The 25,000-nt window shown below is 41.1% G+C and overlaps 1 protein-coding gene across 3 annotated transcripts in view; it reads left to right on the top strand.

The window, feature by feature from the left end:
• The window catches only part of tafa1b (TAFA chemokine like family member 1b), a 151,249-nt gene that overhangs the window by 2,649 nt on the left and 123,600 nt on the right, over positions 1-25,000 (top strand). For all 3 annotated transcript variants that reach the window (XR_014532149.1, XM_083533485.1, XM_083533484.1), the window contains exon 3: positions 118-254. Coding sequence is in view for 2 of the 3 variants with exons in the window: in XM_083533485.1 (XP_083389611.1) it covers positions 131-254 (124 nt within the window). In the remaining variant the exon portion in view is untranslated. The remainder of the gene's footprint in view (positions 1-117; positions 255-25,000) is intronic.

Genomic DNA, 25,000 nt, shown 5'->3' with positions numbered 1-25,000 from the left:
TATTTCTCTTTTTCTTGTGCTGTCCAAATCTTATTTACTCGCGGTCCGACTTGAAAAAGAATAGCGTTCATATCTAACCACACAAACTACATGATATTCTTCCTCCTTTTTCCTCAGCCTGTTTCCTGCCATGTCGTGGTTTCTCTGTTTGTGGATAGCTGTAAGCTGCCTCGTGCTCTGCCAGGCCACTCTGTACGAGACCATCCAGCAGCACCACGTGCCTCGACCCGGCCGCAACGCCATCCAGATCCTCGGTGAGTCACACCCTCGCCTCCTCTCTTGTGGCCGTCCATCTTTCTCCCGCTGGATCCGTTTCATTTGACGTTGTCTTTACGGGCTTCCTCGATGCGCGTTTTCTATACTCTGCCCCAGTGCCTCCCTGCTGAGCAAATCAGCAGCCTGGTTTGAGGTGTATTATAGGAGCTGCTGAGTAGTTTTCTTCCAGAGTTGATGTGTTTGGGCTGTTCATCAGGCCTTTCCTGGTCTGCATTGCTGATGTTTTTTCAAGGTAGCTATGTGTTCTCACACTGGGAATATCAATTTATTTGTATATAGCTGCAATAAGAGGTGAGGAGAAAATGTGCGGAAATGTGCGAAAATGTCAAAATGCGTTAAAGCAGCAAATTATATATATGATTAGTTAATGCACATAAAAAAATAATTAAAATAAGTTTACGTCGGTAATCAACAATCCCTCCCTGACGTGCTACTTTATATTTAATTAGCACTAGCGACTTCCTAGCTCGCTCGCTAGCTCACGTCAGCGCCCGCCCGCGGTGTTGAGGCCAGATGTGTGCTGTTTGTTCCAAATCGATGAGAAATGTAGCGCTATGTTATGTAAATGGAGACGCGCACCACTGTTTATGCAAGGCGTGAATCATCCTAGCATGACCTTGCGCGAGTGAACGCTGTGGGAACGTGGCGACAAACGGCTTGGACAGAAATCGGAGTCTGTTTTATGGTGAACGTTGTGCAGTTCGTGGTCGGTATCTGTAAAGAAAGCGGTTACACGTATATCGACAGCACGCGTTACCAGATACACGAGGATGAGTAGTCGAGTACTGTATATTACAGTAATAGAGTAGAGTAGAGCAAAGTACTATACAAAGCAGTACAGAATAATTTACAGTAATCCGATATGCGGTATGATACGATGTAATACAGTGCAACTCCTCATGAGAGAACGCGACAGAATGCCGTGCGATTCAACAATGTGAAATAAATTCATGTACTACAACATACAACAAATTTCAGGAAACTGCCCGGAAAACTTTCTACAGGAACTTCATCTGGGTAATTTTAGAAATATTCCGAGTTGGAAACTTAAAGGGAAATTTATTGGAGATAATAAAAAATTTGGAGAAATTTAAATGAACTGTAACGTATACATCACAATATACAAACAAATATAAACATTTTGTTTAGCCATAAGCTGTAATGCATGCAAACTAATACAGATGTATTTTTTTTTTTTATTGTTAAATTGTCTGAATGTTTGTATCATTTTGTTGCACAATGGTTAACACACAGCACAAGAATGTTTTAAACATACATTTCTGTAATATTTATATAATCTTCTTGAATACTCACCAAGATAAAAAATTTTTTTTACATTATTTTGTACAGGATTTAAGAAATGATGTGTTTTATGTGACTGAGGAATGCACAGTGCATGTAGGGGGCGTGGCCTCAGTAGTCCAAGTGTGATGTGTGCATGTGATTGAATGTGCAGGTAGAAATTCAACTGAAATTATATTATATGAAATATATTAAATCTGGTTTTAAGCAACATTATTCCACCAGAATTGTTTTTTCAAATACATTTAAGTTCCCTAATATAGGCTAATTTGGAATTTAGTAAATTCAAAGTTTATTCCCATTAATTCCTGTTCATTTCTATATTTTTCCATTAATTCCTGTGGAAGGTGTGCAGTCTTGAAAATGTCCGGGAATTTTGCAACCCTAAATATATTACAGTGCAATACTCAGTGGTGAAGGCCTCAAGCTGCTGATGGGAAAGTCAGGCAAGGTTCAAATCCCACCTGAGGTGTCTCTTGTGCGAGGCTTTGATGCTTAACCTTTGATAAACCTTTCACATCTGTAACTTCTGGAAACATCTTCCATATGTAAATCTGATACAGCATGCTACCGTCTGATACACGGTGCTACAGTAGAATACGAACTCATGCAATATGATATTTATAAGATATAATCTGATACAGTCTTAAGGTTACGGATTACGCTCGTGTCTGTTGAGTGCATTAAATCGGTTTGAGCGAATCACATGCAGCTGTGCCTCGTCTGCTAATAATGAAGCTGTCCGCGCTAATTCATTTTGCCGGGTTTGGCTATAATTCGCTCTGTAAGTTCAATAGGAAATGTATAATCGCACTACGTCTCATTATGTAATCGACTCTGACTGTGTGTTTCTGTGATTACAGCAGTTTATACGGCGCTACATGCGTTTAGAACAGTGTTTAAACTGGCCTTCGTGCTGAAAGATTTGAATCCACACCTTCTAGCCAATCAGAATCCGGTATTCAAACTGACGGTCGTATACAGTACATTAAACTGATACGATATATTAGAATACAGTATGATAAAATACATACAGTGCTATACAACACAATGGAGTGCGTTAGGATTGAACACACAATACAATATGACCCAAGTAAATTACAATACAACACTATGATATATGATGTAATACAGTACTATATGGTGTGGTACACAGCTACACTATTCTATGCACTACATAAACAAAAGTATTGGGACACATGACTTTTCCACCAATAGATGGTCCTTCCTTAAACCGTTACCACCAACTTGGAGCCACAGAATTATACAGGACGTCTTCGGATTAAATACAATTGTCCTTTTCCCTCCAACCCGGAGACTTTTTTGAGCATGACAAAGCCCCTCTTTTTCGAGCATGATAAATCCAGCTCTATGAATATATGCTTTAGAAGGGTTGGTGTGGAAAATCTCCTGCTATAGCTGAGCTAGAGCTCCTCACCTCACCTACATCAGTACCTGACTACTAACACCTTCGTGGCTGAATGAATTTCCACAAACACACTCTAAAATGTGGTGGAACATCTTCCCAGAAAAGTGGAGCTTCTTATAATAGTAAACAAAGGATTGAATGCGGAACGGGATTTTCAGAAAGTACATACTGAGCGTATGGAGAGGTGTCCACACACTTTTATTATTATAGTGTATGTTTTATAAGGTACAAAACACGGCAATATCCCTCTTACTTCCATTCTATTTTGTTTCCTGCTGTGAAATGCATGATTGAGTTCATGATCATTCATGAATTACAGGTTCTGTTCTGTTGTACAGGTTATTGGAGCTGGGGTAATATTCACATGTATCTGTAACCATGACTGTAGTACGGTAGTACTGATGATATAGAAGGTGTGCTGCACAAGGGATCTATGAATGATGCGAAAACTTCTGGAGTCAGCCGTTTAGCAAATTAGAGTCGAGTAGTGGATTAATTTAGCAAATAATAACGAAACTGTGCGTCAAATAAAAATCTCTAAGTCTCCACTAGTTACGCCGACACGCTTCTGTCAATGCTGCTACTTCCTGACACGTCTAAACAGACAGAAAATAGAATTGTGGTTGCTTTTAGTTATAATGAAATTCTAGTCATTGATGAATTTTTATGCAGTTGGGAAATGCCAGGGTCTTAACACTCTCCTCCCCATCCACCGGCCAGGCTCTAAAATCCTCTCCCGCACTTAGCGAACATCGTGTAGTAGTTACTCAGCGAAACACTGTAAGGTGTATAATGAGCCGGGAGATGATCTGTTTTAACCACGAACACTTTCACACAGATGTCACCACAGCATGGCTCATTAGGCTTACGGACCGGCACGTATGCTTTACATTTCACTCCGATTAGCGTCAATTTTACAACTCGAGAAGCAGCTCGGAGAAAGTTTCTGCGAGCCGTGGCTTTTGCCGACTGCAATCGATTACACGCCCGATTGCGCTCGAAGATTTCAGAGTCGGGGCCGGACGATGTTACGACAAACGAACTCGTTAACATTTGTATGTTTTAAAAAAATTAAAAATAATGAAAACTTTACAATATAATTAAAGTTATTAACATTGGTTGAAAAGATAGCAGTACTGTATAGGCAAGAATTGTGAATGTGTCTTCAAATATTATGAGCAGTGTGTGTGTGTGTGTGTGTGTGTGTGTGTGTGTGTGTGTGTGTGTGTGTGTGTGTTAATGAGATTCAATGCAATATGACACAATGAAAAAATATGATGCTCTGCAATTCATTAGGGTAGAGATAGTTTATTTTATTTCTTTAGTTCTGACACACAGCAAATCATCAAGTACCTTCTGACTTCTAACACATGGCCCTTTCACGCAAAAAAAAAAAAAAAAAAAAAAAAAAAAAAGGTGGGAGGTGTTAGCTCAGTGGTTAAGGCATTAGTCTTTGGATCAGAAGGTCACAGGTTCAAATCTCTCCAAGGCCCTCAACCCTTCTCTGTTCAGTTGTAAATGGCTCTGGATAAGGGCATTTGCCAAATGCTGTAAATGTAAAAACCAGGCGGTCTTTTCCTGTTGTGTCTGCAGGAAGTTACAGCTCTACCTCTGCCTGTTAATCTGTATCCTATGTGACTCTCAGGACACATCTCGGTCTCCGTAGCGTTGTGAAACCTCATATTCACGTAGCAGCAGTTTTTTTTTTTATATTAATCGCAACCTTTGCGTGGAAAGTGGTTTATAAATGAGACCCCTGGACAGGTAACACAGAAGACGCCACAGAATGAAAAGAAAACAGCGAGGGAAAGATTCAGGTCAAAGAACAAAACAGAAAATTTCCAAAGTTTGGGATCATTTCAACTAAAACATAAAGAAAACACCGTACAGTGTCTTTTTTTTTTTTTTTTTAAGTCATTTGAAATAGATTTTTCTAGTTTTATTTATGATTTTTCTATTTATATATTTGTATTTGCATTTTTAAGTAACATGGCGGGGCAATAAAAATAATAATAGAAAAGAAATGTATATATAGACACAGTGGTGTGAAAAAGTGATTTTGACGTTGTGTGTTAGTGTGTATTTGTGTGAGAGTGTGTGCACATTGCTCGAGGCTACACGCCCCTGATCAGTATACTCTGGTTGCCAGTTGCTTCGATGTTCCTCTCAGATTTCAGTAGGTGTTTAAGCAGTTCCTTTTGCAGCATGGGGGGGTCAGAAAGGCCCGGATTCCCAGAGCTGCTTCTCTAATCGTAGAAAACGCCGCAATGGAACACTGCGTCACCCTTTTAATGGAGTCTCGAAACCATAACTTTAGTGGTGCGGAACAAGCCAGAGTGGTTTATTGGCCGGGAAGATGAATCGCTGTGCTCTCGTTTTTATATTTCTATCAGCTCCTTATGTGTGTACTGTGAAAATGCTGTTTTAAATACTATGAGGTTTCCCCTACAACCAAATACACACACACACACACACACACACAAATACAAGCACACCAAAAATGGTTGCATGTAACAGTTCAAGATGTTTATTCATTCATTCAACCATTCATTCATTCGTTTATTCATTCATTTATGTATTTTTTCATTTGTTCATTAATTCCTTTATTCTTGCATTCGTTCGTTCATTCATTCATTTATTTTTTCATTTGTTCATTTATTCTTCCATGCATTCTTTCATTCATTTAATCTTTCATTCATTCATTCATTCACATTCATTCATTTATTTATATTTTCTTCTTCATTCTAATTCGTTCACTGATCTGGTTTATCCTGATCACAGCTGATGCATCCCAGCAGAAATAAACTCCAGACGGTGTTTTGGTTTATCACAGTCTACCGGACCCCCCCTTCCTCACACTAGTTCACTTCAATATATGGAATAGAAACCAGAAAAGAAACCCACAGTACCATGAGGAGAACATGTCCTGCCTCTACACAGCACAACACTCGGAGTGAGAAACAGAAACAGATCCTCATTACACCACTGCATCTCTGATTACTTTCCTGTGACGACGTTCTTCCTTTGTTCCTTTTTTCTTTCCACAACACAAAAAAAAGTTTTTCATTGTTCCGTTTTGAAGTGCGTTCCGCTAAGAGCATTAAGATAACGATATGATGTGATATTCATTGAGAGAAATTGCTCCGGTTTCAGCTCCTGCGGTTTCGGGGGCACTTTGCGTTCGCAGCATTACCCCCTAACTGGAGTTTTTTATGTCTTATCGCAGTTTAAGTACTTTTACTGTGGCTCTGCAGACAAAACACAACACAGAACGGCAATATAATTACAAATATTGCATTACAAAACCGAAAAGAACAATATTGTTGGATATAAGGAGGCTTCCTAATGAGATTATTAGCGCACTTGGTGGGTAACACGGCAGTTTTCTTTGTATATGCTTCTTATTTTCGAATATTTAGGTGTTTGTGCTGTAAAATGAGACTATGATTAAACAAGAACTTTAAGAAAAACAGCTAAAATTATACAGTGTTGAATAACTTGTGGAGAGTAAAAAAAAAAAAAACATTAATTTGTTCATTCATTCTTTCAATTATTCATTCATTCATTCATTCATTCATCTATGTTCATGTGTTTATTCACAGATCATCTTTGTCCTGCTTACAGCTTCACCATTCCAATAAGGAACATGTCCTGCCTCTACACAAGAAATGGCAATATAATAAAAAATATAAAAATAGTTTTTAATTACAAATACTGCATTACAAAAAACTGAAAAAACACAATATCTATATCTAAGTATAAATTAAGTTTAAGTGACAGAATCAGATTATTAGTGCACTTGGTGAGTGAAACGTTTTCTTTGTATACGGATTCTTTTCTCCTATTTATAGTGTAAAATTAGACTATGAGCTAACAGAAATCTCATTTTAAGCGAAAAACTAAAATATACAGAGTTGAAAAACTTTTCCGAGAGCATATGTGTATGTTCATGTATGTGTGTGGATCCAAATGAGTCGCGGAGACGTACAAAGAAAGAGCGTGACCCAGAGAGCGCGTTCTGGCAAATTATGCGTCGGATTTCGTAAAAAAGAAAGAACTCGTCCCTCCCGAGAAATCAGGCTGAGTTCCCCATCACGTGCGAAAAACGTTTTTTTCCAGAGGTGAGGAAAGGAAGGCGTGTGTCGATGGCATGATGTTTTGTGGATAAAAATAAGTGCACCCTGCTTCCCACACCCACCAAATGCTCTCTCTCTCTCTCTCTCTCTCTCTCTCTCTCTCTCTCTCTCTCTCTCTCTCTCTCTCTCTTTTGCTCTATCCTTCTTTCTCTCTCTTACATTCCCTCGCTCTTAGATTATAGTCGACTTAATGTCTTTGACAGAAAACAAACCCGCAATCCAAGAGCTTTGCTTGCGTCCCCGGTCTCCTCATAAAAAACGATCAACCCCAGAGTTTACACACGAGTGTGCACGCACACACACACACACACACACACACACACACACACACACACACACACACAACTGTACACACGATGCCATATCAAACGAGCAGGTTTCCTCAAAAGCATCGATGCATGGGAAGTAACGGATTCGGTTTGTATGAAAGGGTACACATTGTTTAACACCGTTCTCTGCACTCATTCATCCTACAAAACGTTTGCGACACAAAGCGAACTAGTTTACAGTGTGTTACATCAGGCCCTGTGATGGACTGCATGTCATAGCGCATATTAAGTGCAATCTATTCAGAACCTGCATTAGGCTGAGGTCGCGTTACAGAAAAGACGCAGGCAGCCAGGATTGTCCAACCCCAGTATTGTCACGCTGCCACTCTTGGGCCCTTGAGCAAGGTCCTCAATCCTCAGTGTTCCAGGGGCTCTGAGCCCAGCTTCCTAACATTGCTGGGATTTATGAAGGTTTCGAAAACCTTTTCGAATTTCACTGATCGATTGTCAAATTTTTTTAATGAATCGGCATCGGCCAATGAAACAGCAAACCGTGTGTACAGTCTGCACTTGTGTGAGAGAACGAAAACCTCCCACACCAGCAGGTGGCAGTAGTCTGTATTCGACATTCAAACAGGGAAACCGGAAGAGCTAGAATCGTAAATATGTAAAGCGAGCATCGGTTAAACGCCTGCCGCGATCATCGCTAACAGATTCGTGTGGCTTTTTTCAATCATGTCTGCTAAGTTGCAAAGACGAGCAAGAATGACGACATGGTATTGTGCATGTCCTCTTTACTCCGTCACTGTTTGATTTCATCGGTTCTGTTTGTTTGTTTTCTTGTGTGCTCATTCGCTAAGCTAAATAGCCAATCGGAGTGATATATTCAGATATGCAGAATCCGTCTGACTAGAGCCAACTGACGCTCAAAAACCACCTGACATTCCTTTAAAGATTAAAGATTTTATCCTTTGTTTTTAGTCTAGACCTATATATTTTATTGGGTAAATATGATGCTACTTTTGAGAATTTGAATAACATTTGGAGAGAGAATGCGAAAAAAAATTCCGAACTACATTATTAGCGATCCTTCAACCAGCGGTGACCAAAACCTGCAAACAAGTGCACTGATTGGAGATGCTTGTGTTGTTCAATAAATGTTTAATGTAAACAATTTTCTGTATCATTTCTTGTTAATTAGCTGTTAGATTTAATAAAAGGAAAAAAGATCAACACCATGCTGTATATCAGCGATCGGTATTTGGAAGAAGGCAGACAGCGCCAGTGATTTCCTCCAGTGATCAGATTAGATTAGATTTAACTTTGTCATTGTGCAAGGTACATGTACAGAGCCTATGAAATGCAGTAAATGACGAAGCATAAACAAAAGTAAACGACTTTTCGTGACTGACATCATTACCTCCGTATTAGTGGCCCATAGTTTAAGTGCTGGATATGTGTTTATTACAGCATGGCATCATGTTGATGTACAGTCACAATCCCCCCTTTAAAAACAGAAACGACTCCTTAATACACATCACGCGCTCTTTTCCCCCCATCGATCGCCTCCTGGAACATAAGGTCGCCTCGCACGGAATAAAATCATGTTTTTACTAATGGCCACATTAGGCCCACGAGTTGGACATCGATATCGGAGCGGGCGCTCAGTTGAAAATTACTGATCCTGTTTTCTGGAAATTCGAAAAAACTATGATGAATGTCTGAATTAGAATTGATTTTGTAATTTCAGGGTCATCTCTAGTTTCATTAGGCAGACATCAGGGACAGAAATAGGCAAGAGAGAGAAAGAGAGAGGGTGTGGGGGGGTGGGTGTGTGTGTGGGGGGGGCATATTTGAACATGCATTAAATTTTTTTAATTTTTTTGTAATTGTTTATTATTCAATCTGACTCTATCAAAAGCAACGTCCTGAATTAAAAGCGTTTTTTTCCGTGCCTAAGTGGGAGTTGAGCCTGATGCGTTATGAATATCTGTCATCACTTATTTAATCGTTAAAGCAAACGCAGTTATTTCCGCTTCGTATCGGCGTCAGGGATACGGCACGGCTTCGACGGAGCTCAGGCGTAATCTCTGTAGCGTGCGGAATTGTTCAGTCAAACGGTGATGCGATTCGATAAGCCAACGTGTTTAGACGTGTGTAGTTATTTGTCGATTGTGTTAAAAGCATAAAGTTGTGCAGTTCGGGGTTAAGGGCCGTACTCGGCGCCAGTGCACGCTTTAAACAATAAGCCTTCAGTCGCTTAAACATCAACATCAAATTCATGATATGACTTTCACTTTCATTACACGCTCACTTGAATCTCACGAGTTGTTCAGGTTGTTCGTGACAAACGGAGCTGTAGTCATCAGTAGATACAGTACACTGTAGCCCCATTTTACAGACGTTTCCTCACTTCCTTAGCTTAGGTTAGGGGGCGTGGCCTAATTATTAAAAAAAACTTTCCTGGTGTGATTTGGATGATAATAAGCTGATTAAAAATGTTATTATTGTTTGTTTCTCGAAGTGAAGTCTGTATGTTTTTGTGTGTTATTCTTACAGTTGTTATTTTTAGAACAAGACTGGAACTTTGATAAGTGTTTTTTTCTAACATTTGAAGGTTTCTAGCACCAAAAAGGTTTATAAGGTTTGGAGACAAAGTGAGAGAAGCGCGAATGCGTCAGGATCTTTCGGGCACGCGGCACGCACTTCCGGTTTTGCGGAGCGCACTTCCGGGTCGACGGCCATCTTGCCTTTTTCCCGCACCTCCCTGTATTTAAGGACACCCAAAACATTAGCTCGGGGCGAGACTATCTCACCGGCTTCCAAAGTACCTTTAGACTATTCTTGCCACCCTGCCTGATCTGGTTCCTGTTCCTGTTCCTGCTCCTGTTCCTGTTCCTGTTCCTGATCCTGATCCTAACCCCTGTTCTGCTTTGCTTCTGGTTTGGACTCTGGACTGTTTTTTTTAGTTTATGTTTCTGCGCTGCCCTTCCTCGTTCTGTTTGCTGGTTTTTGGTTTTTTGGACTGTGTTTTGCCCCATTGCTTAGTTGCCTTTAAATTAAACTCTTTTTTCTCCTTACCCTGTCGCATCCTGCATTCGGGTCCTCACTCACCCAGTCACACCGTGACTCTGACAGATTGAGATGGTTTAGACATGTGCAGAGGAGGGATGGAGCCACCAGGCAAGAAGAAAAGAGGAAGGCCAAGGTGGAAGGTTATGGATGTGCTGACGGAAGACACACAGGTGTTTGATTTAAAAGAGGCAGATGTAGAGGACAGGGTGGTACGGAGATGGATGGCCCCTAACGGGAGCAGCTAGAAAGCAGAAGGTTTTAGGAAATAAATCTTCACGAATCAACTGTTTTTTGGCTTTTTACCAGTGTGTGTCCTGTTGTTGAGGATTAGTGCCTCATTGAGCTTACGTTCACCATGAGCCAAATACTCAAGTACTGTTTAAATCAGATACTCAAAGACTTTTACTCAAGTCATATTGAATAACTTGAGATTTAAGTTTAGCAGTAAGGTATCTATACTTTTACTCGAGTATGATTTTCAGGTTCTCCTGACAGTCCTGGATTGCACATTTTTGGTTGTAAAAACAGTCCAGTTTTGTGTAAGTTCTCCAACAGCGTCCCAGAGCGTTCCTGTCCATAAAGCTCGTGACACTTTTCGTGTTACTGCGGCAACTTTCGAGTGGAGCGTGCGTGATAATTTAGGCCTGCAGTTCGTGCGGTACTAAACTCATTGGCTAAATTGATTTTGTTTGACTACACGGCCTCATTTCAGGATCCACTGGAGAATGAAATCAGGGGAAACGTTTAACCGTAGCGATGCAGGAATGAATTCTGTGAAAGCCTGGTTTATGTACCAGGAATCCAGATGGACCAAAGGAAATCTAATTAGAGAAGCTGGCAGAAGCGGAGTGTAGCTCGAGCGCAAAGACCGAGATCGCCTCGATCGAGCGCAACCACACATTTATTTTTCGCACATCCAGCGCGTAGACTGTCTGTGTGTCCTTTCAGCTCTCTGGAATACCCTTTTCACTTCGCTCTCTCGCTCTCTCTTTTCGCCGTCACTGCCGAGGATGGAGTTGAGTAACGAGAGTCGCTCGGCTGCTCCATCACCTGCCCGGGCACCGGTTCCGCTTGGCTGATATCCCATGAGTCCATGCGGCCCGGCCTCCCAAGCGCCCGGCACTCAGCCGAGATTGATGGCGCTCCGATTCCAGGCAGCCAATTCCGGTCTCTCAAGAAATAATCCACTACATTGACGGATGAGCCGAATGTGACATGACACAATGCTGGCCAGCAGTGGCACCTATTTCTTTCTACACACACACACACACGAAATGTCTGACGGTATGGCTATAATTTGGCCTGGGTCAGGTGTAAGAGTGTGAGAGCCGCAAGACTTTTTTGACGACAGTCTCTCTCTCTCTCTCTCTCTCTCTCTCTCTCTCTCTCTCTCTCTCTCTCTCTCTCTCTCTCTCTCTCTCTCTCTCTCTCTCTCTCTCTCTCTCTCTCTCTCTCTCTCTCTCTCTCTCTCTCTAGCTCAGTGTGTTATTTATGTAGCCTAGAAATAATCCTTTTAAATCTCTGCAACAGCAACACTCACGAATCAGTTTATGTTGAAGTCATACATTCTGTGGGCTTTTTTTTATATCAGAAAATCCACCCACCTGACACTTGCAGTTGCACAGTGGCCTCACGATTCGCCGTGGCAGTTTCAGCCTTTCCCAACTGGAATCCTGGGTCAGGAACTCTTCTAGAATTCGAACTTCTGGTCGAACTTTTATCACTAAAACACACTCTTCATAAACAGCAGATTGTTAGAAATTGGATGGGTGTATACTTCTGTAGCAGTGGTGGACAGTGTGGAAGTAAATAGAATTCGTTCCTGAACTTTTTCGTGTATCTGTACTTTACTGAAGTGTTTCTGTTTGGGGAGACTTTAATTTTAACTTAAATATTGTACTTTTTACTCAACTACATTTAGTGAAATCAGTCGTTTCTTTATATTTATGAGGATAAAAACGTAACTGGTCAAACACGCAGCGATCCACCAATCAGGGTCGAGCGCTCGCTCTGTTTTAAACTTGTTCTGATTGGCGCTCGGTGTATCTACTGCTCACCAACATACAGTTCAGCATCAGTTCAACATCAAGCAGAGGAACAAATGATTTACAGAGGAATAAATGATGAAGAAACTCCAGACTCGAACTCGCCACAACACACGTGACCTTCTGATAATTTTTATTAAAAAAAATTAGCATTTGACTCATTAATATCATTCTTTTAATATTGGTATGTTAAAAGTAACAGTCTTTATTTAATATTATTATTATTCAGTTTATTAAGCAATAAAAATGATAATAGGAAGATTATAGCCATAATAAATCATAGTTCTTTGGATACTTAAGTACATTTAAAGGCAAATATTCTTTGTACTTTTACTCAAGGAAAGGTTTGAAGGTGAAATGAAATGAATGTTTTTCAATATAAAGAAAGCTATACATTTTATTTCTGGAAGTAATTGTGCTTATTTTACAGTGAAGCTTCGTCCATGTCATGGGATGTTTCATGAGATGATGTTATTTGGTTAAGATGATGTTCTCATGATGTGACACGCTTTCCCCTTTAACAGCTAGCTTTAACTCCTAGCTAGCTTTAACTCCTAGCGTTTGTTTCTCGAAAAAAAACAAAAACAAAAACAGAGGAGCATTTAGGCAGCTAGGAAAGTTTTAATTACTATAAATTAGTTCAAATTTTTTTTACACATCCATTGTCCTTAGCCATAGAGTACATTATAGTATCTTTTCTTTTTCGTTTCCTAGCATTTAAAGCCATTCCCTGTGATTTTATCTCCTCTTTATTGTAAGGAGAAGGCAATACAATACAGTACACCCTGCTCATATTCATCAGGTATTAAAGCAACCAGCGTCTGAACCCCTGAGACTCTTCGTCCATTAGCAAAGTCGAGGTTAGCATCCAGACCATGTTCTCGTTTTTCTCTACTCCGTATCCTGGGGCACTTTTTGACCTCGAAGGCTTTGGTCTGAAGTTGATTTATTTTGTGCTTCATCTGCATTTAAAAGCGCATATCAGTAAACACACATCAGTAAGAACTCGCCACCAACCTGGACTGCAATTTCGGCACCGCAACATTTAACCGACCCGAATGACCTCGAGGTGTGTATAGCGCTTCACTGCTGCTGTGAAGACACAACTGAAGAACATCTTTATTTCTTTTTCGGCTGCTCATTGTAAACTGGGGCGTCTGTTAGAAGGGCAGGAGTGTTTTATGTCTGGACACATATGCTAATAGACTATAATACATATAATAGACTTATATGTAATATTAAACCTTCCTACACTGGTACTATCTTTTTTTTTGTAATAAAAATCTTCAAACAGAAATGCGTGCTGCATTAAAAATTCAATAAGTGCCGTTACAAATTAATTTGCGCTAGCGCATTAATTTTGACAACCTTAATATACGGCTGTATATATCATATATGCATATTTATATGAAATGCATCAAATGCATATATGATATATATCAGTGCAAGCCATTAGGGTCAGCAAGGCCTATAGATGCAGAATCACTGACTTCATGACTGTCCATGAATATGTATGAAATTATTCCCAATACTCTATTGTTATAGCTTTTCTCTTGGTTGCACTGTTTCAGGGCCCTTCAGCTTCCAATACACAAGAAGGAAGCTGTTGTTTTAGCCAATCAGATTTCCAATTGGCCACACCGAGGCCATCTAGCAGGCGTTCAATAATGTCAACATTTTCGGTCCTTTGGACGGACAGAGAGCGCACTAGTCTGAGCTTGCAAACCGCAAGCTTAAATATATCCGTGTGGATTTATTAGCTGGTTTTGTTCATTTCACAATAGCTGATAAAGGCGAAGAAATGGATTTGGTTGCAGATACACTTACAAGGACATGTGCAGTGTTTATTGTTGTGAATTTATAAATGTTTGTTGATTATAATACAGGTGTATAGCTTTTCAAGGTTTCTGTGTGTGTGTGTGTGTGTGTGTGTGTCTGTGTGTGTGTGGGGGTGGGTGTGTGTCAGAATTTCAGTCAGAAACGCATTCGCTAGAGGTGTTTGTATTTCTTTTCACTCCTACAGCCGGCGCAGAGCAGTAATGTGTTTTTGCCCGAGCGTGTGTTATTAGTCGGCATGCTGCGGGCCACGCTGTGCCGTGTTTGCTGAAGCCAGGCGGCCATGTTTGGGTGTCGTTATGCTTTGCAGAGGCTCTAAGGGAGGAACAGGAACAGAGGGTGCGAGGCGACGTCTGCTTTCATTCAGCCTTCAGGAAAATAAAATGAAGAATAAAAAGGTTTGTGTGGCGTGTACGGTATCGAGTGAGAGGAGAAAAAGAGACTACATTTGTGTTTTATCCAAAGTGTGTGTGTGTGTGTGTGTGTGTGTGTGTGTGTGTGTGTGTGTGTGTGTGTGTGTGTGGCAAGATCTGTTTTGCTTTGCTTATATTAGCAAAAAAATAGTCTTATTTTGACAATAAGAGTTGTTATTTTTGTGTTTCCCCATTCAAAAGTGCTTCATCTGAGAGCTCTTTTATGAGCCTCGACCTCTAACCATTGTGTTAACACTTTCAGGACCCTGAAGAACCCAGTTAGCTGTACATTTCACACCTTGGCCTTCAGTGGAACCAATTCAACACTAAATTCCATCGTTTTGATGCCATGTTGCATAAAATCAATATTATAGATAAACGCAGTATATATATAAAACAGTTAATAAACACACTGAAAACACTGTTTTGAACTGTTTTGGTCGACTTTTTCATAGGTATCTGCAACCAAATCCTTTCGTCAGTGGTTGTGGAATGGAAAAAAAAAAAACAGCTAATAAATCCACACAAATATATTTAAGATTCTGCAGAATGCTACAGATTTGGTGTGAGAGGTCTGATTAGTGCACCCTCTGACTGTCCAATCAAAAGACATGAAAATGCTGATGTGATTGGACGCCTTCTAGATGGCCTCTGTCAGCAAGACACACTCTGATTGGTTAAAGCAGCAGCTTCAGGCAACATGGATTTGAATCTATCAAGAGCCTGCGCTGTTCGTTTCTGCAGGCCACGCGGCAATACGTGATCTGACACTGGAATCTGATTGGATAGAAAGGATCTGGATGGATGGATGGATGGATGGATGGATGGATGGATGGATGGATGGATGGATGGATGGATGGATGGATGGATAGATAGATAGATAGATAGATAGATAGATAGATAGATAGATAGATAGATCAATCGATAGATCAATCGATAGATCAATCGATAGATCAATCGATAGATCAATCGATCTTGTGCTGTAGCTAGCAGCAAAGAGCATTGCTAATTAATTTGAATCTCATTAATATTCAAATCCATTCATACAAGTCTTTTAATGAAAAAGTCCCCAGATGCATTTTTTTATTTGAGAACTATTTCTACACGGGGTTTCTGTGCGTGTGCATGAGAGAGAGAGAGAGAGAGAGAGAGAGAGAGAGAGAGAGAAAGAGAGAGAGAGAGAGAGAGAGAGAGAGAGAGAGAGAGAGAGAGAGAGAGAGAGAGAGTTGCCTGTGCATATTAGCTTATCAGTTGTGCACTGGTGACGTTGTTCCAGTACACAGCGTGTGTGTGTGTGTGTGTGTGTGTGTGTGTGCTTCATGCTTTTATTGCTATACAGCTAATTTCTCGTTGGCAGACTTTCCGAGGTGCCGATCGCATAGAACGTGTAAAATCTCGCGTCTCACCGAGCCCCGTGGCACCACGAACATTCCACATATTAGTTCAAAAACGAGTTTAAGCGGAATTTGTCACGCTGTATCACATATAGACAAAGTCAAAACAGGAATCATTTCACACCCGCTTTTAATTGCGGCCGACTAATTAGGACGGGGAATTGATGGCGGCGAGCGATTTCAATTAGCGCGGCTCAGTGGAATGAACGGCGACGTAATCTGATTTCCGAGCAAATTGGATGGAAGCGCCGCGATCACGGCGGCTCTCACTCATCTCGGCTCTGGCACAAACAGACTGTTAGCACCCTCGGGCACGAAAGCAAGAGTGTGACACACACACACACACACACACACACACACACACACACACACACACACACACACTAGGGGTGTAAGGATTTGTCTATTTGTTAAACCATCTCAATATTTACAGATGTTTCAGTATGTTGGTGGCGTGTTAGAAGGAATTTCTGTTTTAGTTCCATTTTATTTGTCAATCACAGTAAAGGAGGCGTGGCCTGTGTGTTTGCCAGTCTCATTGGCCTGTTTCTCAGTTTTAATAAAGGAGGCGTGGCCTGTGTGCCTCGGACTAAATAAAGGAGGTAGGGGTTAGGGTGGTTTGTCACTCTCAATAAAGGAGGTGTTTTGTCAGTCTCAGTGGAGGAGGCGTGGCCTGTGTGTGTGTGTCTCAATTTAAATGAAGGAGGTGTGGTTTGTGTGTCAGTTTTGGTGAAGTTGTAGCCTGTGTATCTATCAGTTCCAGTAAAAAAGGTGTGGCCTGTGTGTCTCAGTTTCACTGAAGGAGGTGTGGCCTGTGTGTTTTAGTTTTAATAAAGGAGGTGTGGCCTGTTTGTCTCTGTCTTAATGAAGGAGGCATGACCCGTGTGTCTGTCAGTTTCAGTGTAGGGGGTGTGGCCTGTGTGTCAGTTTTAGTAAAGGAGGCATGGCCTGTGTCTGCCAGTCTCTGTGAAGAATGCGTAGCTGGTGTCAGTAAATGAGGCGTGGCCTGTGTCTGCCAGTCTCTGTGAAGGAGGCGTGGCCAGCGTGGCCTGTGTCTGTCAGTCTCAGTGAAGGAGGCGTGGCTGGTGTCAGTGAAGGAGGCATGGCCTGTGCCTGTTAGTCTCAGTGAAGGAGGCGTGGCTGGTGTCAGTGAAGGAGGTGTGGCCTGTGTCTGTCAGTCTCAGTGAAGGAGGCATGGCTGCTGTCAGTGAAGGAGGCGTGGCCTGTGTTTGTCAGTCTCAGTGAAGAAGGTTTGGTCTCATACCAGTGATGTGGTGTTCTCCTCCTTCAATGGAACTCACTGCAGATGGTAAAGGAAAGTGGCGAGGTGTGGAAGTCCAAACCTAATCACTTCAGACGTTTCTTTCTCAATCTTTCTGTTTGACTTAACTGTTGTTTCTTTTTTCGCTCATTCTCATTTTCTCACTTTTATCCTGTTTCATTCCCCCCTCTCTCCCTCTCTCTCTCTTTCTCTCTCTCAATCACAAGCTCTTTTTAATGACTTTTACTTCTCCTCCTTTTGTCTCTGTCTCTCTGTTACTCCTTTTCTCTCACACCTTCTCAGCCTGTTTCCTTTGGTTTCTTTATATCTGTCACACCTTCTCTGTGCTTCTCACACTCTCACACACATTCTTAGTTCTCTTCCTATCCTCTCTCTCTCTCTCTCTCTCTCTCTCTCTCTCTCTCTCTCTCTCTCTCTCTCTCTCTCTCTCTCTCTCTCTCTCACACACACACACACACACACCTGTTTTCCTGTCTTTTATTCTCTACTTTTTCTGACTCCAGTTTGTGTTTTCCCCTTCAACCCTTTTATGTCTGTTTTTTCCAGTCTTTCTCAATTCTCCCTCTCTCTCCTTTTCTCTCCTCCATTTCCTTGTCTCTGTCTGGCCCTCAGACGATTTGTCATGGATCAGAAGAGACAATTTGTCATGGATTTGTGCTCTTAAATGTGTGTGATAGTGAAGGCAGCCAGTGGAAAAGCTGAAGAATCCTATTACACTGTTTTTCTTTTTCCTTTTTTATTTTTTTTCTGACGCTGCCATACCGGGGGGGGGGGCGAGCGGAGCGCGAGCGAACTGAGCTGGAGCCGTATGCAGAGTCTCACACTTTCATCTCCTACCCACCCGGCGTAAACGCTGAATCATGCAGAACTCTCATGGAATACTATATCGATGTTTCTCGGCTATACGGAGCATGTAGAAACGTTCACATCTGCAGCAGTGGTTTTAGTTCTTACCAAACATTTAATTATTTAATCTCCCATGTGTTTTATCATCTATCTATCTATCTATCTATCTATCTATCTGTCTGTCTGTCTGTCTGTCTGTCTGTCTGTCTGTCTGTCTGTCTGTCTGTCTGTCTGTCTGTTAATTTTAATATTGTTTAATTTTCCTCCTACGACTGTAATGGAAATATTTCGTTACCGAAGCAAAAATCCAGGGCCAGAAAGAGCTTTTTGAGCACATTTAAGTCAGCAAACACAAGATTGCGAGATGATTAGCGTTTACTGAGCCAGCTGTTTGAGTGGCAGTTTGCTGCGTGTGTGATTTATGTGCCCACATTCCTTCTCTATTGAGAAAAAAAAATCTAAATCAAAAATCCGAATTTCAGTTTCGGCCAAGACGCTGCATTTTTTTCTGTTTCTTCCCCCTCATTCCAAGCACCTGAGCTTCACAGGCAGATATACAGCTCTTCCAAAAGAAAATGTAAATGTAAAAATGTAAAATGCCTTTAAAATCCATTTAAGTTACGCAATTGGACGTCCCTCGCCGCAGGGGTTTGCTGGAGACGTGGAGACTTTATTGTGAGGTGGGATTTTCTCTAACAGCTCTATATCGATATTTAATTAGAAGTAGAAGGAAGAAAAGTAGAATCACTCGCCTGCTAGAGTCACACCCTTGAGGAGCTTGGGTCATCAGGTGGGGGACAAATCAACATGGCGTACGTGTTCACCAAAAAGAGTGAGGATTAGCTGAGGTCATAGTTGCACCACTGATGACAACAACGTTATTTCTTCTGAGCACTTTGGACCAGGATACTTACACCTGGATAATATGGCAAAATTATATCTACAATTCACTGTATGTAGTGAATACAAAAATTGTTTTAAAAAAAAAGTTTAATAAAAAAGGTACAAAAATATAATGGAAAAATAAATGAACCGTGGGAAAAAGCAGTAAATGTGAAAGTCTGTTTGAAAATTTTTATTTTTTTCGTTTTGCAATCTAGACAGTCATTACAATCTGCTTTCAAAGTGTGAAATTATGTTTTTTTTATATTTTATAAATATGAATGTTAAATTTGAAACCAGAAAGCATTCTGATCCAAAAGAAATGCTCTCAGTATATAGTTAAAATGTAAAGCAATTAATGAAAAACTGCTTTGGACATGTGACCGCAACTGTTTACTGCCACTGCAGGTGCATTATTAGAAAAATATTCAATTTTTTTCTTGTACAAAAAAACCATTAGGGGTTTGTACAACATGTTAAATAAACCGTGGATTGTGAAAAAAAAAGAAGTGAATAACCAGCCATTTTTATATTGTAGACACTCTAGGGTTCTGGGGGGCGGAGCTTTGTGAACATGAGACAGGAACAAAGGGAGTAAAAAAACTATTTTTAGTGTTTAAAAAGTGTTCGAACTCCCACTTCACATTTGAGATCTCTCAGTATTTTACTCAAAATCGCCTCATTTAGATGAGATGTTTTAGAGCAAATGATTCACGCTTTCTCTCCATCATGTCCAGTGGTCTCCTCCAAATAACCTTGAGTTCCTAAACATCTCTGTGTTCCCACCATTTCATCATCGTTTAGGACCCAGTTATTGTACAGGGTGCATTTCAGTGTGCAGCTAATAAACATCGAGTTCAACCTCGCTAATAACTTCCTGCTCAATGGAAGTCGAGTACAGCTGCATTAGTGCATCCGAAACATAAAAGATTCATTTCAACATCATATTTCACCTTTTATTCGCAGACGTTCAGTCCAAATTTATTTTATCAATCATTATGTCTGGTGAAATGTGTTGTGACACTAATCTGGCTAGCAAGAAATGAATAATCGAAACAGTACATTGCGTATATTTGAACATTTGACTTTGCAGTGGAACTTTTAATGACGTCCAATTCTAACTTCAAACGCAATAAACAAATTGCGCCTGGTTGTCCAAGATGGCCACTCTATAAGGTAACAGTGTTAGCTTTATGAGGGGGTATTAAAAAGTTTCTGGCTCTGTTTACAAGTAAGTCTTTTATTTATCTTTGGTTCCACACTATCACCTTCAAAACAGTGTCCTTACAGCAATATATCGCTCCCACTCGTGCCAGTCAAAACACCTCCAACGACTCGTTGCGTTTCGTCAAACGTCTCGGTGGCAGATTTGTCCAGTGTCATGCAGAATTTCATGCTCGCTCGTTCTTCGAACTTGTTCTCCGTAATGAAATCGCAGACGTAAAAATGCTTGTGGTCTGACCAATCAGAGCATTTGATATGTTTTAAGGCTACATTCATGGTTTTTAGAATTCAAACACTAGCTGTTTGAGGTAATATGGTTAGTGTTAGTGCTTAATAATGCCCTAGAATAGTGGCTAAGTTTGTGGTTTCAGACACAACCAGACTTCAAATCCCCGCACCACCAAGCAACTAGTGGGCCCTCGAGCAAGACCCTTAACTGCTGAGGTGTATAAATGAGATAAATGCAACTAGCCCATAATGCCAGATGCCATAACATGCTTTTTAATTCCCAAAGCTTCCAAGCAAAATGTAAGACGCTTCAACCTGCATCATTACCTGGCATTTATTTACTTTGTGTGGCTCTTTGAAAGGTCACGGCAATGTCGAGGCAAAAGCGTTATCGTTTTCAAATGAATACACTTTGGAGAGCGTTTTCAAAAAGCCACGTTTCTGTTGACTGAAAAGGCCGTCTCGGTGTGGATGGAAGGCCAAAAACGGAGAGAAAAATATGCATTTTCAAATGAAATGTAATTATAGTTAGTGCGGACACGGCCTTTGAGTGTCAGGCTCGAGGGCTGCACGGAGACGTGAAACGAGACGTGTGTTTTAGTTCATTGTGAACTGCCGGATGTGGAGCTTCACTCCACGGTGTGTTTCAGGCAGTAGAGACAGAGACAGAGCCCACGGTGTAGTAAGATAACAAGAGCTTGTGTTTAATTTCTTTGGTGTCTGTATGAGGCTCCTCAAGTTTTTTTAATTGGGATCTCAAGAACGTCGAGACGATTCTACATCCAGTAAGGGCCTTGTTTAGGGGCCCAGGAGTGGCAGCTTGGTGAAGCTGGGATTTTGTCCGTGTTCGTGTCTTATTGTGGATTCCATGATGCTTTCAGAGCTTTGTTCTTTCGAATTTCGTAAAAGGGACTCGAGGTCGGGCTTTCCAAGCGACGTCGCACACGATTGACAGGCGCCCACAGACGCACCAGTTTCCTAATTGATTGCATATTGGTGGTCCGGCTCATTTACTTTTTCTTCCATTCGAATCCCCAGGCCTCCTCCGAGACCGGAGTTTTATCTCCAAGTGGATTTTATCGACAGCTGCTTGGTTGTGAGAAGAACCAAATCGCACAATTATACAGTTGACCGTTCAAGTATAAAACTCAACCGCAGAGACGAACCGGCGTACAAGAAACATCCGTACAGGCATGAGGGCGTGGGTTTTTGCTTTTCAAAGGAGTGAATCATTTGCTGCTGGTTGAAATCGTGCAAGGTGACGTGTGCGACAGATACGACGCGATGCGCTGGTGATGGTGCGGGAGTCGATTTTTTAACACTGTACCAGGTCATAACTTGCACACACTCCATTCTCATAGGCGTGATTAAATACTGTAGGAAAAAAATGGACACTAGAAGCATTTATCAGGACCTGGCAGCATCCTCACGGCCATTTTGACAAATCGAGGGTGATGGTATTTAAGCCTGGCATCGTTTGTAGACAAGAAGGTAGACTTGGTACCGCGCGGTCCGGCACAGCCGAGCGTGATGCAATCGTGTGTTTTTAACGCGGGCTAGAGGGGACGTTGAGAGCTTGACATGCGCCGTCTCCACATTCAGCAAATTAGAAATGTCACAAAGCCAGAAGCGCTACAGGGGGAACAGCAAGACGCGATATTGTGATATAGGAGGCTTGTGTAGGAGGGTATGTTGTGGTGCAAGGGGAAAGGAGATCTCATTAATGTGATGTGTGTGTGTTTGTGTTTGTGTATTTGCGGTAGGTGACAGGCCTTCACCTCTGCCTGACATTATGACACTTCCAGTAGCAGTGTTTTTCAAAGAAAGAGAGGAGGTGGAGAAAGAGCACGTGGGAAGGAGCGTGTGGAAATTTGGAAGTTGCTGCCGGTGCCACTGCTGTGTCTTTAGAGGGAATATTTTTATTATTTTTTTTTTTTTTCACCAGATCTGTATCACCGAGTTCAACCGAAGCTTCACATTTTAATCTGTTAATGGAAGCAACTTGACATTTTAATTATAAAGTGATCGAATTGTTTAAAATCAGTTCAAAATATTTATTTGTATCTGATATTAGCTAACCTGTCTGCTTATTAGCATAGATTAGCACTGAAAGACAGGATGTGCTATTTTAATGCTTTTCCAACGGTGTTACCCTGGAAAATCCTTTAGTGATGGGTCTTTCTTTGAACGACTCTTTAATATGACTCACTAGTCTCGAAGAGTGATTCGTTCATTTTCTACTTTCTTATGTACAGGAAACAGAATTGAGTAGTTCATCTCATCTCGACTCTTTTAGTCCAAATTGTTCATTCTTTTATCTCGTGCCCCCCGTAGACGCTATGTAATGCATTACACAGGAAACAGAATCGAGTAGTTCATCTCATGAGTCGTCTGGTTTGAGTCGTTCTTTCTTTTATCACGTGACTCCTGTATATGCTTCAAAGGATTAAAGGAACGAAATGAACGAAACGACTCAAAAGAAAAGGTTTGTTCGTTTTTGATTCAAAGAACCAATTCACTCAAATGATCAGATCTCCGTTCACTAGCGCCTTGGTGTCTAGTCAGTGGTTAAATGAAATGAAGTGATGGTCAAGCCTGCAGTGACCAATCATTATATTCCTATATGCTTGTCGAACATCTCATTTGGTTATTTTCCTTTTTCTGTCGCAATAAGCTTGACTGTTCTTAGAAGGCTCTAGTTACTCGGAACAGTGTTTAGTCGAGGAGGTCAGGGGTCTGTGAAGTACACTCAAGCTCTTTCTCTCCAATGTTCCACACCATGTGTCTTTATGGAGTTTGCTTTGTGCTTGGAACGTCATGTCTACATACCTTTGGCCCTATACTGTAGTGTGTACTGATAGATACTGTACTTACACAGAATTTTCAAAAGTATTGGGACACCTGACTTTTCCAGCCACATGTGGTCCTTCTCCAAAGTGTTAGCATTAAGTTGGAGACACGTGTTACTGTATGTATAGGATGCTTTTGGATGTCGGAGCATGAATTTTTTTTACTAAATTTGAACTAGGAGACCCGAAGCTGTTTCCAGAATGACAACTGGACTGGACTGGAAGATCTTGAGTGGCCTGCTATAGAGATCGGACCTCAACCCTATCGATTATGATGAATGTGAATCCTGATCGCATCCCAGGCATCCTCACCTCACCTCACCTCCATCTTTACTAACACACATTGTGGCTGAATGAACCTCCACAAGTCTTCACAAGCAGCTGTATCCGTATTCTAGAAACATAGCTCACCTGAGCAAATGCACCTAATCAAGTGTGGTGGTACAGCAGTCTAATTAGATTCAGTGTATGTCTTCAATTCTGCAAGGCTTTAATTTCGGATATAAATAAATAAACTCCTCGTGTGTTATTGGACCAGGACTGTTAAGCTCGACGGAGCATTTTAATCCCCTACAGAAAAATACACACTTTAATATTGTGTTTAATTAATATAGCCTCTTTATATTGCCGAACGCAAAGTCGGAGACGTATTATTTTTCATTAAAAATATTTATTTACTCATTAAAAAACGAACAATTCAGAGGTGTAGCGAGTCGAACCCTTTCTGTCTTTAGAGTGATGTGGAGCTGTTTCAGTGGCGAGGCATGGTGAAGCGAAATGCCTCGCTTCCTCTCACTCAACCTCCTCCTCCTTCTCCCCCTGCTCCTCCCATTGCTGGCTGAGGTGTGTGAAGAATCACCTCGCTGCTGGAATTAGCTCAAGCACCACTCAAGCTCGGGATCAATGAACGAGATTTAAATTACACTCGCCAGCTGAAACCTCCTTCACCCATGATCACTGTTGCTCTCCTTCTGCTAGCTAATGGCCTTGTGCTTCCGAAAGACAAGGTGAGGGGGTTCTTCTGTTCTGTTTAAGAACACCGGGGTTAAATCTCCTTTGGGAGAAGGCACACTGCAGTTCAGCGCTTGTTAATTGGATTTGGATAATAAAACGAAACCCTGGTGATACTAATAAATGCTATTGAAAAATGCAGATCATTCCGAGATGCTCAGATATTTTTGGAATCAGGAGAACTGGTTTGATTCCAGCAAACGCTTGACCACATTGAAATGCTCGTGTTCCACAGCTGTTCATTCGGCAAAATCATTTACATGAGTAAAAATGTCTACATTTGATCAAATCAATCCTAACTAATAAAAGCATGCCTATGTTTTCCCAACCAACTTTGTCCAGGTTCATAATAAATTCCTGTTTTTTCTCTATTTTGATTGTTTTTTTATTCATTTTACTCTTCCAGCAGTTGGCAGATGCCCTTATTCAGAGGGACTTACAACGATCTCATTTATACAACTGAGCAGGTTGTAGAATTGCTCAAGAATTCCACCATGGCAGCA

This window comes from Silurus aristotelis, assembly GCF_946808225.1.
Source record: "Silurus aristotelis genome assembly, chromosome: 28".
Lineage (NCBI taxonomy): Eukaryota > Metazoa > Chordata > Actinopteri > Siluriformes > Siluridae > Silurus > Silurus aristotelis.
The sequence above is the reverse complement of the archived record's forward strand: the minus strand, read 5'-3'. Positions and strand labels throughout refer to the sequence as shown.